The sequence below is a fragment of the Crocuta crocuta genome, unplaced genomic scaffold, assembly GCF_008692635.1.
Source record: "Crocuta crocuta isolate KB4526 unplaced genomic scaffold, BGI_CrCroc_1.0 scaffold5, whole genome shotgun sequence".
Lineage (NCBI taxonomy): Eukaryota > Metazoa > Chordata > Mammalia > Carnivora > Hyaenidae > Crocuta > Crocuta crocuta.
In genome coordinates this window covers 1,570,558-1,583,512 of record NW_027530500.1, presented here as the reverse complement: position 1 = coordinate 1,583,512, position 12,955 = coordinate 1,570,558, and the positions used below count along the sequence as shown (strand labels likewise).

At 47.3% G+C, this 12,955-nt stretch overlaps 1 protein-coding gene across 1 annotated transcript in view; it reads left to right on the top strand.

Moving 5' to 3' along the window:
* Positions 1–12,955, top strand: part of MYO7B (myosin VIIB) — a 77,635-nt gene that overhangs the window by 3,331 nt on the left and 61,349 nt on the right. The window contains exons 3-5 of the mRNA XM_077766786.1: positions 8,079–8,224; positions 9,337–9,489; positions 10,899–11,083. Of these exons, the coding sequence (XP_077622912.1) occupies positions 8,079–8,224; positions 9,337–9,489; positions 10,899–11,083 (484 nt within the window). The remainder of the gene's footprint in view (positions 1–8,078; positions 8,225–9,336; positions 9,490–10,898; positions 11,084–12,955) is intronic.

Below are 12,955 nucleotides of genomic sequence, written 5' to 3'. Positions count from 1 at the left end.
AGAGAGAGAGAGAGAGAGAGAAAGAGAAAGAGAGAGAGAAAGAGAAAGAGAAAGAGAAAGAGAGAAAGAGGATCTGAAGCAGGTTCTGTGCTGACAGCAGAGAGCCCAATGTGGGGCTCAAACTCATGAACCACGAGATCATGACCTGAGCCAAAGTCAGACGCTTAACCAACTGAGCCAGCCAGGTACCCATAAACTCTTTTATTATAATTAAAGTAGGACTCAAGTTGGGAGAAATTGATTTTCACATTTCAGAAGTACATGGCAGGCTGGGAGTGAGGTGGGGTTTTCTCCAGCAGCAGCTGAAGTTTCCTTCCTCAAAGACTATGGCTAACGTGCTGCTTGGGAAGCTCTGCCAGTTGTTCACTCTATGACCTTGGCCAGGCTTTCTATGCTCTAGACCTTAGTTTCACCATTTGTCGGATGAACATGGGGCCATCTGAGACTTCTCAGGACATCAGGGGCAGCGCCTTTTCTGACCCTGATCATTCCCGGGAGTGGGGAGACACAGCTACAGCTTCTGAGGTGCAAAGACCACAGGCGAACTAGCTACCTATTTACCCCAGTCAGCTGACACCCACTCCTCCAGTCTTCCTCCAGCCCCCTTCAACCTCTTCCTCCTGCTCTCTCTGGCCACCTCTTAGAGCCAGACCAGCATGGTTCAAATCCCAACACTACCACTTACATCTTTGTGGTTAAATAGTAATAATGATACTGTTGTCATGAGGATTACACTGAGTCGTTGGAAGCCACATATAATCCCAAACTTTGATAACAACATTAGGATTGCTAGATGTTCTGAATGTGTACAGTGGGAGACAGTGGTCTAGGAAAAGGAAACAGCACATGCAAAGGCCTGGAGGTATCCATATCATGGTGCATCTGGGAAAGTACTGGGAGCAGGTGGTAAGTGCCAGGGCTGAAGCTGCTCTGTCCACAGTGATGGTCATGAGCCCCAGGTGGTACTGAGTGCTGCAAATATGTCTGCTCTGAACTTGGATGTGCTGAAGTCTAAAGCACATGCCAGATACAAGGACTCAATGCAAACAATGTAAAATATCTCATTAACAATTTTTACATTGCTTACATGTTTAAGTGGCAATATTTTGAATATATTGGGTTAAATAACATTCTGGTGCAGCCACTCTGGAAAATAGTATACAGTTTACTTAAAAAGTTAAAAATAGAACTACTCTATAACCCAGCAATTGCATTACTAGGTATTTACCCAGAGGATACAAAAATACAGATTCTAAGGGACACATGCTCCCTGGTGTTTATAACAGCATTATCAACAATAGCCGAACTATGGAAACAGCCCAAATGTCCATCCACTTATGGATAAAGTGAAAGTGGTATATATATATATAATGGAATAATAACCATCAAAAAGAATGAAATCTTGCCATTTGCAATGATGTGGATGGAGCTAGAGTGTATTATGCTATGCAAAACAAGTCATAGAAAAACAAATACCATATTATTTCACTCAGTGAAATTTAAAACAGATGAACACAGGGGAAGAGAAAAAAGAGAGAGAGTAAAGCAAACTATATGAGACTCTTTTTTTTTTTTATGCTTTTTTATTTATTTCTAGGAGAGAAAGAGAGACAGCGTGAGCAGGGGAGGGTCAGAGAGAGAGGGAGTCACAGACTGAAACAGGCTCCAGGCTCTGAGCTGGCAGTCAGCACAGAGTCCGACGCGGGGCTCGAACCCACGAACCGCGAGATCATGACCTAAGCGAAAGTCAGACGCTTAACCGACTAAGCCACCCAGGCGCCCCATGAGACTCTTAACCATAGAGAACAAACTGAGGGTTGATGGAGGGGAGGGGGGATGGGCTAGATGGATGCTGGGCGCTTGTTGTGATGAGCACTGGGTGTCCTATGTAAGTGATGAATCACTACATTCTGTACCTGGAACCAATTTTACCCTATATTTTAAAACTGGAATTCAAATAAAAAAACTGGAAATTAAAAAAAACATTCATAAAATTAATTTCACCTGTTTCTCTTTACATTTTATTTCTTTATTTTAAATAATTTATTGTCAAGTTGGTTTCCATATAACACCCAGTGCTCATCCCCACAAGTGCTCTCCTCCATGCCCATCACCCCCCCTTCCCCTTCCCCCCACTGCCATCAGTCCTCAGTTTGTTCTCAGCATTCAAGAGTCTCTTATGATTTGCATCCCTCCCTCTCCTCCCCTATTTCCCCCCTTCTTCTCCCCCATGGTCCTCAGTTAAGTTCCTCCTAATCCTCCTATACATGCAAGCATATGGTATTTGTCCTTCTCTGCCTGACTTATTTCGCTCAGCATAACACCCTCAAGGTCCATCCATGTTGCTACACATGGCCAGATTTCATTCTTTCTCATTGCCATGTAGTATTCCATTGTATAGATCAACCACATCTTCTTGATCCATTTGTCTGTTGATGGACACTTAGGCTCTTTCCATGTTTTGGCTATTGTTGAGAGTGCTGCTATGAACATTGGGCTCCATGTGCCCCTATGCATCAGCACTCCTGTATTCCTTGGGTAAATTCCTAGCAGTGCTATTGCTGGGTCATAGGGGAGTTCTATTGTTAATTTTTTGAGGAACCTCCACACTGTTTTCCAGAGGGGCTGCATCTCTTTACATTTTAAAGGTGGCTGCTAGAACATTTTCAATTACACATGAAGTTTGAATTGTATTTCTATTGGACGGTGATGGTCTTGACCACACACTAAGAATTTACAAATCGTGCTTTCTATACAGCCTCCCTTTCTGGCAGCTGAGGGGATAGGATGAGTGCATTGGGCTGTATCACTTACCCTGCCCCTGAGGCAGAGGGGATGGTGCTTGCCAAGAACCCCACGAATTGGGGAGGGATGAGCCCTCAAACAAAAATTGAAGACTTTTATTTAAAAAATTTTTTTCTGAATGTTTGTATTCATTTTTGAGAGACAGAGTGTGAGCAGAGGAGGGGCAGAGAGAGAGATACAGAATCCAAAGCAGGCTCCAGGCTCTGAGCTGTCAGCACAGAGCCCAACAAAGGGCTTGAACCCACAAATCATGAGATCATAACCTGAGCTGAAGTCAAACGACTGACCAACTGAGCCACCAGGTGCCTTAAAAACTGATGACTTTCAAAGGAGATGAATAGATCTTGCATTGCCCGTGTATTGTTTCAACTGTTACATTTTTCCTGATTTGGGCTTTGGTGATCCCATCACGTGCATGCACACACAAAGTAGCTGACTTAAGGATGAACACGTAAATAGATCTTTCTCTTTGCCATCACCTCTAGTCCCCACCCTATAGGCAAGTGAGGAAACTGAGAGCCTGTTACTGGCACACACTCTGAGCCACCCCAAGGCCCTGGGCAGAGCATGCTTTTCAGTCATATTAATGAGACCCCATCTTCCTTCCAAATGAGGACTGTGAATGTTTACATATCTGTGTGCACAGGAGCTGGGAACCCTTCAGTGCCAAAGACTGGTTGGGAATATTTTGAAATATTTTTAAATTCAAAGATCTCTTAGATGGGCCCAGTCTCCAGCACAGGAAGTCATAAACATTTGTTTGCTTGATGACAAATCAGTTATACCTGATCTCCAACCACACTTTATCAGATAGGGAGGGGTATAATGCCCAGGCACTGTGAGGCACTCTTGAGAAAAACAAGGTCTCTGGCACCAGCAAGTAACCATCCCATCTGCCCCTGCAGAGGGGACAGGCTTCTGTGGGTCTACGGACGGGCCTGCCCTGGAGCTTAGAGCAGAGGCCTGCGGCTGGAGCTCCCTCGACTCTCCATTTATCTAACTGCACACAGGCACACACCATCTCTAGCACCACCTCTTTTACTTTGGGAAGAGAAAGATGTGGCAGACGGGCACACAGTATCAGGGCACAGGCTGTTTCAGTGAGTAGGCAACAGACTTCACCTTCCTTGGGAGACGTTAGTATGAAGGACCATGTCTCCAGGAAGTGGGCTGTCCATGGCTTCCATTCTTCGTAGTGATTTCTGTCTCATGCTGGGGCATTCCCACATTCTCTCCAGCAAGAGCTCTTCCTGCAGCTAGTTGTCAGGTATTTCCTGTCACGAAGAGCAAAGAGGACCCCCAAGACTCGGCATACCTCCCTGCTTTCTTCAAGCCCTCTTCCATTTCATGAGTCTTAATGAGACTCTTACTTCCTTTGCGGCCAAAAGCTATTTGTTTTCTTCATTCTCTTCCTGATTCTGCTGCTCTTGCAGCCTTTTCCTGCCGATGGAGGTCATGAAGAAGCTCTATTTTCTGCTATGTGGCTTCTCATTTATTTGCTAATAGAACTTGGGCCAAATGGAGTGAACAAAAGTCACGTTCTTTGATTTCTTCTTCCATCCCATGTCGGGCTCATGTCTCCACAGTCTGGATTGGGAATGGTGCCTCCTTTTCATCTCCAGGTAATGTCAAGTTTGCTGTGAGATGCCCATCATCTCCTTCTGACTTTTAATCTCGCTTCGGTGATCTGCCAGCAGCTTCAGCTACCATTTCATCCTCTCTGTAAGAAAGCTTCTCCAGGATCTCTGAGGTGTCTGGGGTGATCACATGAGTTCACTGGACCCAGAATGAGGCTCATGCTGCTTTTCTGTATCCTGTAGCAACTGTTCCCTTGCAGTTCTTTTAAATTTGGCTTTCATTTTTATAAAATTGTACAGACACACCATTTAAAGACTCAGTTCCCCACTGCCTCTTCCCCAGAAGTGACCAGGCCAAGCCTGTTGGTGATTCTTTGATATTTCCCTCTGTGTCTGGAAAGAACATGCTCACAGTGCTCCTGGAGTTTTTGGTTTCAGGCATCATCTATTACTGACTTCCCACCATGTAAGAAAGGCCTTGGCTCCTTGAGCCTACTCCCTCCCGCATTCACAGGTATTCTACGTGTGTCTCCATCCTCCCCAAAATGTTAAACCTAGCTTTGATCAGACCTGCATATAGAGTTCGCTTATTTTATCTAAGTAAGTGCTACCCCCAATTGAGCCAGCATACTCTAAGCACTATGCTTTCCTTTGCTAGACTCTGTAATTGTCTTTTCCCCACCTGCTAAGTTTTCTGTGTATTTATCATGCCTTTAACACCCCCCCCCACTTTCTCCCAGACATGTCAGTCTCCTCTCAAAATGTTCTGCTCATCAGGAGGTCAGCCAGTTTCTTCCTCAGAGGGAAATCTCTCCCAGAGTTGCTGACTTGTGATATCTAGAGTGTGTCTTGTATTTCTGAGGCATGCATCTTGACCTTATCATGGGATCTCCTTCACAGAATATGCCTCTCCTTTTTCCTGGACCTGAGGTCTTTCCCTTGGTTTACTCCCTCATTTTGATCTAGCACATCCTGCAATAGCTTTCTGAGAAAGGGTAACAACTTGCCTGTCTAAAATATGTTTATTCACATGTGAATATCAGCTGGGCATAGGATTCCGTACTGGATAGATTTTTTTCCCTGAGAATTGTGAAGACATTTATTCCATGTTGTCTTCTGGCTTCCAGCATTACGGTTGAGAAATCTGACTCCATTCTAATTTTTGAGCCTTTAACAATTTTTTTTCTGTCTGAAAGCTTTCATGATTTTCTCTTTGTCCCAAGGATTTTGAAACTTCATGACCATGAGTGTTGATATGGGTCTATTTTTATTCCTCATACTATGGACTGAACCTTGTTCTCCAGGGTTTTTTTCCAGAAGGCTTATGGGAATTATATTGTATCTTCAAAAATGTTTGTTACCTTTGTACAGGAATGATGATTTGGCTGGGTAAAAAGTTACCAGATTTCTTTTTTCATTGTGGTAAAAAAATATGCCTAACATTAAATTTACCATTTTAACCATTTTCTAGCATACAGTTCAGCATCAAGTATATTCACATTGTTGTGTAACAGATCTGAGAAATTAAAAAAAAAATTTTAAATGTTTATTTATTTTTGAGAGAGAGAAAGACAGAGCACAGGTCGGGGAGCAGCAGAGAGAGAGGCAGACACAGAATCCAAAGCAGGCTGCAGGCTCTGAGCTGTTAGCACAGAGCCCTCCATGGGGCTCGAACTCACAAACCATGAGATCATGACCTGAACTGAAGTCGGCTGCTTAACCAACTGAGCCACCCAGGTGCCCCCAGATCTGAGAACTTTAATCTTGCAAACTTGGAATTCTGTGCTCACTAAACACTTTTGTCCCTCCTTCCTCCTCCAATCCTTGGCAACCACCTTTCTACTTTCTGTTTCTGTGATATTCACTATTTATCTTTTTTTTTTTTAAGGTTTATTTAGTTTGAGAGAGAGTGAGAGAAGAGGGGAGGGGTAGAGAGAGAGGAAGACACAGAATCCAAAGCAGGCTCTAGGCTTTGAGCTGTCAGCACAGAGCTCAACACAGGCCTCGAACCCATGAACCGTGAGATGATGACCTGAGCCAAAGTCAAACGGTTAACCAACTAAGCCACCAATGTGCCCCAACTATTTTAGATATTTCTTATGAGTGGAATAATGCACTATTTGTCTTTTTGTGACTAGTTTATCTCATTTAGCATGATGTCCTTGAGGTCTATCCACACTGTACCACATGACAGGATTTCCTTCTTTTTTAAGGCTGTGAGATATTCCTTTGTATGTATATATCACATTTTGTTTGTTTATTCATCTGTCAATGGGCACTTGGGTTGCTTTCCCCTATGGCTATTGTGATTAATGCTGCAATGAACATAGGAGTGCACATATGTCTTCAAGATCCTTTTTTGAATTTCTTTGGATGTATACTCAGAAGTGGGATTTCTGGGTCATATGGTGTATACATTTTTAGTTTTTTGAGGAATCTCCGTATTATTTTCCCCAGTGGCTGCACCAGTTTACAATCCCACCAACAGTGTATAACAGTTCCAATACCTCCACATCCTCCCTAACACTTGATGTTTTCTGTTCTTTTGGTAGTGGCCATACTACTAGGTAGGTTGCTCTTTCCTTGAGATCTTTTAGTTGTTCAGCTCTCTATAGGATTTGAATTTGTCCTGAATTTTCTCCCTAGAAGTGAACTCATCTTTATTTTCAAAGTTCGAAAACCTTTATATGTCCTGGAGCTGATTTTTCTTTGTCATTATTTCCTGGGACCTGATGTGCTTTCAATCCATAGATGCAAGGCTGCTTTAATTTCTGGAAAGTTGTCTTGAATTATATCTTTAAATAATCTTTCTGGGCTTTATTTCTAGTTGTCTTCTTTGGGCACCCACATATTTTTGTCCATCTTCCCTATCCTTTTCTTCTCAGTCCTCATTTTAAAAATTTCTGTGTTGCCCTGCTCACTATCTCCTCCTTTCTTCAGTGCTCTTTACTATGTTTTCAGTTCTTGTTCCCTGCTGTTTCCAATTCTGCTTTCATTCCTGGTCCATGCTTATCCCTTTTCTTCCATTTCTTTCTTGAGCTTTGCCAACTCAATTCTCATCCCTTTCCATTGTCTCAGCATCTAATTTCTGAGCTCTTGCTTCTGATCTAGTCTTCAGTATGTTTTTGGAAACCATGGTGAAATACTTGGTCACAACTTCCCACTGTTCTATGACAGTTTTGTTGGTTTGTTTGTTTTCCCCTGGTATTATTATTCACCTGCTCCTTTCCTCCTTTTGGATTTCAGTATCTTTGTAAGTAGACCCGTGGTGGTTTGGGGATTACTCCTCTTTGAATGGGGTGGGCTTTCTTGGATCAGAAGGAAGTTCATATGGGTCAATGCCATGTTGTAGGCTAGGAGAAACCTATGAGATTTTAGTCTCTGCTTCTCCTCACCCAACAGGTTTGGGTCCTATAGGGCTATTCACAGGGCAGACTCTTTTTCCACCTCACAGTGGGACTGTTTTCCTGCAAATATGGCTTGTCTGTTTCCTAGAACCAAACTAGGCAGGGGAATCTTCTACTGCTACCTCCCACTGTTATCCTGGCAAGAGCAAGAGAGGGTGGGAAAGGAGAGAGGGAAGAAGAAGAAGAGGGAAAGAGGTAGAGGAGCAGGAGAAGGGGGTGTGGAGAGGGTGATGGAAAGGACGGCCCCCAGGAGAGGTAAGTCCTGAGCAGGAAAGGAAACACGGAACAGGTGTTGACCACTGTCTTCTCTCTTCTCTCCAGGGTGACCATGTGTGGCTGAACCCCCTCCCTGCCAACAAGACCAGTGTGGCCATTGGGTGTGTCATCAAGGAAACAAAACCTGGCAAGATCTTGGTTGAAGATGATGAGGGCAAGGTCAGTGTGGCCAGGCTCTGCAGGGAGGCTGGGCCCTCTCAGCCCCACCCTAACCCCCACCCCTCCAGGGCCCTGGGCCCCTTTCCTCTTCTGTCACTGCTCCCCAACATCAGGGGTTCCAGAGCCCATGTGGGGGAAACCCACCCGGCAGAACAGACCACAGTGGGGTCTTGTCATGGTGGACATCACGCGTCTGTTTTGGGGAACATCTCTATAGTGAAAGAGCAAGGAGCGAGTAGGTAGATGGAAAAGTAGACCAATTAGGGGAAGCAGGAAGGAGTGAAGTAAGGGAAGGGCTTTGACAGAGAACAGAGGGTGGCAGAAAGCTGGTTCACAAAGTAAAGGAGGGTAAGCCTGGAGACAAGGAGGAGAGAGGGAAAGGTGTCCTTTGAGAAGAGGAGGGCCCCAGAATGTGAGGAGGAAGAAGATGAGGCTCAGCTGGTACTGGACAGACAGCCCAGGTGAGAGAGAAGCAGGAGCTGGGGTGGCCTGCAGCATTGCAGCTCAGCCACCTGGGGGGTAGGAAGTAGCGTCTGCCAAGTGTGGTGCCGTGAGGAAGGGCATGCAGGGGGCAAGGCGTCCAGCTGGTCCCTCCAGCCCCCCTCGGGCAGCCCTCTTTGCTGAGGTGCTGCAGCATGGAGTATGTGGAGACTTGACCTCTAGGGAGAAGATTCTAGGCTAGGACCTGTGAGCTCCATATTAGGGAAGCCAGTAACATATGAATGATTATATCTTCTGTTTGCAAAATGATGTTTTACAGTGTAAAAAGCACTTTTACTTGCATGCTTTTATTCCTGCCATCTGTGAGACCCCCAGCTGATCCTGCTCCTGATCTCAGTGACAGCTAAATCTGACTTCTGGCTACAAGCTCCTCTGACCCTGGTCTGAAATTCACCATTAACCCTGGCTTCACACCAACCCCTGGCTCCAGACATGTCCTTACTCCAACCACAAACTGCCCTGATCCTCCCTCAGAGTTTCCTTGTCCTCGGCCAGAGCCTGGTCGGGCCACCAGGTCAGCTGACCTGCTGAGAACTTGGAGAAGAGGTGCAGTGGATTGGCCCATGTGGAGGCCACACTGCCCTCAGAGGAGCCTGTGCCCTTTGTTCCAGGAACACTGGATCCCAGCAGAGGACCTTGACACCCTTAGCCCCATGCACCCCAATTCAATGCGAGGTGTGGACGACATGATCCGCCTGGGGGACCTGAACGAGGCAGGCGTGGTGCACAACCTCCTGATCCGTTACCAGCAGCACAAGATCTATGTGAGTCCCCATTTCCACCCCCCACTCAGGGGGCTTGGTCCACGTGCACTGACCTCCTGGCTGGGGAAGAAAACCAGGCACCAGAGGTTTGGAGCCAGGCACACCTGGTTCAGTCCCCACTCCCCTTGCCGTCACCATGGGAGGTGGGCAAGGAACTTAACCCTTCTCCTTGGCATCATAATACCTTTGCGGTCTCAGAAAGCTGATATGCACCATGCCAGCACCATCCCTAGCACACAGTAGGTGCTCAATTAGTGCTGCCTACCCCCCCCCCATCTGTGGTTGAGTGGAAGGCCTGCTCTGATGTCAGAGTGGACCAGAGGCTGCAAGGGTGGGCATAATCTTAAGTCCCTTCCTAGGCAGATGGCAGAGACAGGGCCACTAGGCAGAAGACCCCTGCCCTCTTGTGAATTGAGGCTGTGACAGTCAGGAGGGCCATGTAAGTAGATGCAGGTCCTTCTCCCAAAGGCTGGAAATGCATAGGAGGCTCACCCCAGCCCTAAGGCTCACATCCTCCTTTCAGTGACAATTTTCCCAGGAGAGAGAGCATTCAAAACTGGCTCCAGCCTCGCCCTAAGTGGGTGTGGCCTAGGAAGTCAAAGCCTGCCTGGGCCTCTCCTAGTTCAAGGTGACTGCTTTGGTTCTGAGCAGCCCTTCAGGGAGGAGTGAGCAGGGGACCCCGAAGAGAGGAGAGGGCAGGTCAGGAGAGTGAGAAGTCTCCGCGGTGGTAAGGGCAACAGGGCACACGGTGTTCACCCAGCTAAATGTGAGTCAGAGCTCCTGGGACCGATAAGCACAATAAGCTGAAGTGAATTACAGTTTATCCTCTCCAAAGAGCTTACCCTTGCATTCTTTTATCTGGTTATCATAGTCCTTGGAGTCAGAGGGATGAAACTCTGCATTCCTCAAATGAAAACTTGGATGTGGGTAATCATGGGACTGGATGAGGTGGCTCTCCCTGTCCCCTTCCCAGGCCTAGTGGGGGTTTCAGATAAGCAGGGGGTCCTGGACGGTGGTCCTAGGAGGGATCAGGGGAGGTTATGATTGTTGACCAGCCTCGTGGAGGTCCCTGTGGGAGGCAGGTGAAGACTCATTTCATAAATTCAGCCCATTTTTATTGAGCCTTCTGAATACCAGACGTGTTAAATGCTAAACATTTAACAAAGACTACTTCATTTAATCTTCCTGTGAATGCACTCGCCCCTGGCTCTTGTTCATGTGAATCACATCCCCATCTTTCCAGCAGGAGGATCTGAGCAGTCAAACATCTTGTCTCCCTGGCCCAGAATCAGACCCCACTTCCCTATCAGACTCAGCCAGGCCTGGTAGCCCTCAGCAAGCTGCACTCAAGGCCAAGGCAGTGCTGGCCTTGAAAGCAGAGAGCACTAACCACCGGCTCCCTTCCCCAGACGTACACAGGCTCCATCCTGGTGGCCGTGAACCCCTTCCAGGTGCTGCCCCTCTACACCCTGGAGCAGGTGCAGCTGTATTACAACCGCCACATGGGTGAGCTACCACCACACGTCTTTGCCATCGCCAACAACTGCTACTTCAACATGAAGAGGAATAAGAGGGACCAGTGCTGCATTATCAGGTGGGGCTCGGGCTCCCCATGTCCCTGGTAGGGGTCAGATGGGCCAGGCACCAGTATCTAGTAAAGCAGGCAGTACCTGTTCTCCCTAAACCTCTCCCAACCAACAATGCCTACACCAAAGGCCTGTTTGATGTAAGGACTCCCATTCAACTGCAAACAGCCTCTTCAAGGGCACACAGCTCACCTACACCTTGTCCCTCCACCCTGAGGGTTCCCTCTGACACTTCCTTCCTTCGGAATCTGCTCTTCTACTGCATCAGCAGGGCCTGCACTGCCCCAGCCTTCGGTGAATATTTCCTCAGACAAGGAAGGAAAAATGGGGGTGGTCACCTTTAGAAATGGGACCCAGGAGGGTTTCTTGGGGACACAGGGGTCAAACAGGTGATGTCTCTCACACGCACACAAATCTCTAGTCAGGCCTCAGGTGAGGACGAGGGAAGCAGCAGCTCCCAGAAGCAGCTCTCAGGTTGCTGGGGCCCAGGTAGGACATGTCTTCCTCCAGTCCAGGTCCTGACCCTGCTTTGGAGGCCTCCCTGCCTCCTGCACAGGCCCTCCCGGGAGAAGGGAGGGAGAGAGGAAAAGGAAGGAGGAGGGGGAATTTGGCTCAGGGCATATTGCTTGGAGCTATAGTGATTGATTGATTGATTGATTGATTCATTCATTCATTCATTCATTCATTCATTCAAGGGTACCCTGTGCTCCAGCTGCATGCCTGTATCTCCCTAACATGGGGAGGCAGCAGCAAATGAAAGGGACTAAAATCCCACCTCATGGAGTCTACATTCTAGAAGGGGAGACAGACAATAAATAGGCCAATCTAAGGGGCAGGTAATGAGCGCTTTGAAGAAAAGCCCTGTAGGGAAGGAGGAATGACAGTGATGGGCTGTTGTTCTAGGTGGAGAGGAGACCAGGCATGGCCTCTCTGAGGATGGGAAATTGGTAGAGAGGCCAGAATGAAGTCCTAAAACAGTAGATTCTTACATTTACCATTCTCAGTGGCCCTTTGAAGTAGATCTTCTTATTCCTGTTTTACTGTTGGGTGGGAAACCTACCACCAGAGAGGCTGAGGTCCTTTCCCAGAGACACACAGCTGTTCAGTAAAGAATTCAGACCCTGGACACTGCAAAAGGAGACAGAGAGATGTCTTTGGGTGGTTTCCACTTCTCCAGAAGTGAATGGAATGATATGCCAACGAGGGCCAGTACTCTGTCTCCCTTGGCTCCGTGTGCTCCCAATCTGCCCCCCAGGACAGGGAAGGCCAGCCTCACTGCAAGAGCCTGCCCCAGCAGAGCTGGGCCCCAGGCCGGCCCGGAAGCTCACCAGGTCAGTCTCTACTTCCAGGACAGCAGCGCCTTAGGGAGAGGGCAGAGCAGCCCCATCTGTGGCTTCTTGCATGAACAGAATCTCACCCTGAGTCAAACCGCCTTCTCCTCCTGCCCCCCACTCCCTGCTCCCTCGAGGCCAGGAGAAAGCCCCTCAGCTATCCCCTCAGCATCTGTCTCCGCCTTCGAGGTCTGTTTGGGGAGCCTGAGTCTGTTGCGGGCAGGAAGGCTTTTTTGATCAGAGTGAGTGACTCACCTGGCATAGTGATTGTGGCATTTTTAAAAATTTTTTGTTTGTTTGTTTGCTTTTGAAAGAGAGAGAAAGACCAAGTGCAAGCAGGGGAGGAGCAGAGAGAGAGGGAGACACAGAACCCAAAGCAGGCTCCAGGCTCTGAGCTGTCATCGCAGAGCCGGACGATCTGGGGCTTGAACTCATGAATCATGAGATCTTGACCTGAGCTGAAGTCGGATGCTGAACCGACTGAGACACCCAGGTGCCCCATGATTGTGACATTTTGGTCAAAGCATTTTTTTAATTAATATTTTCAGA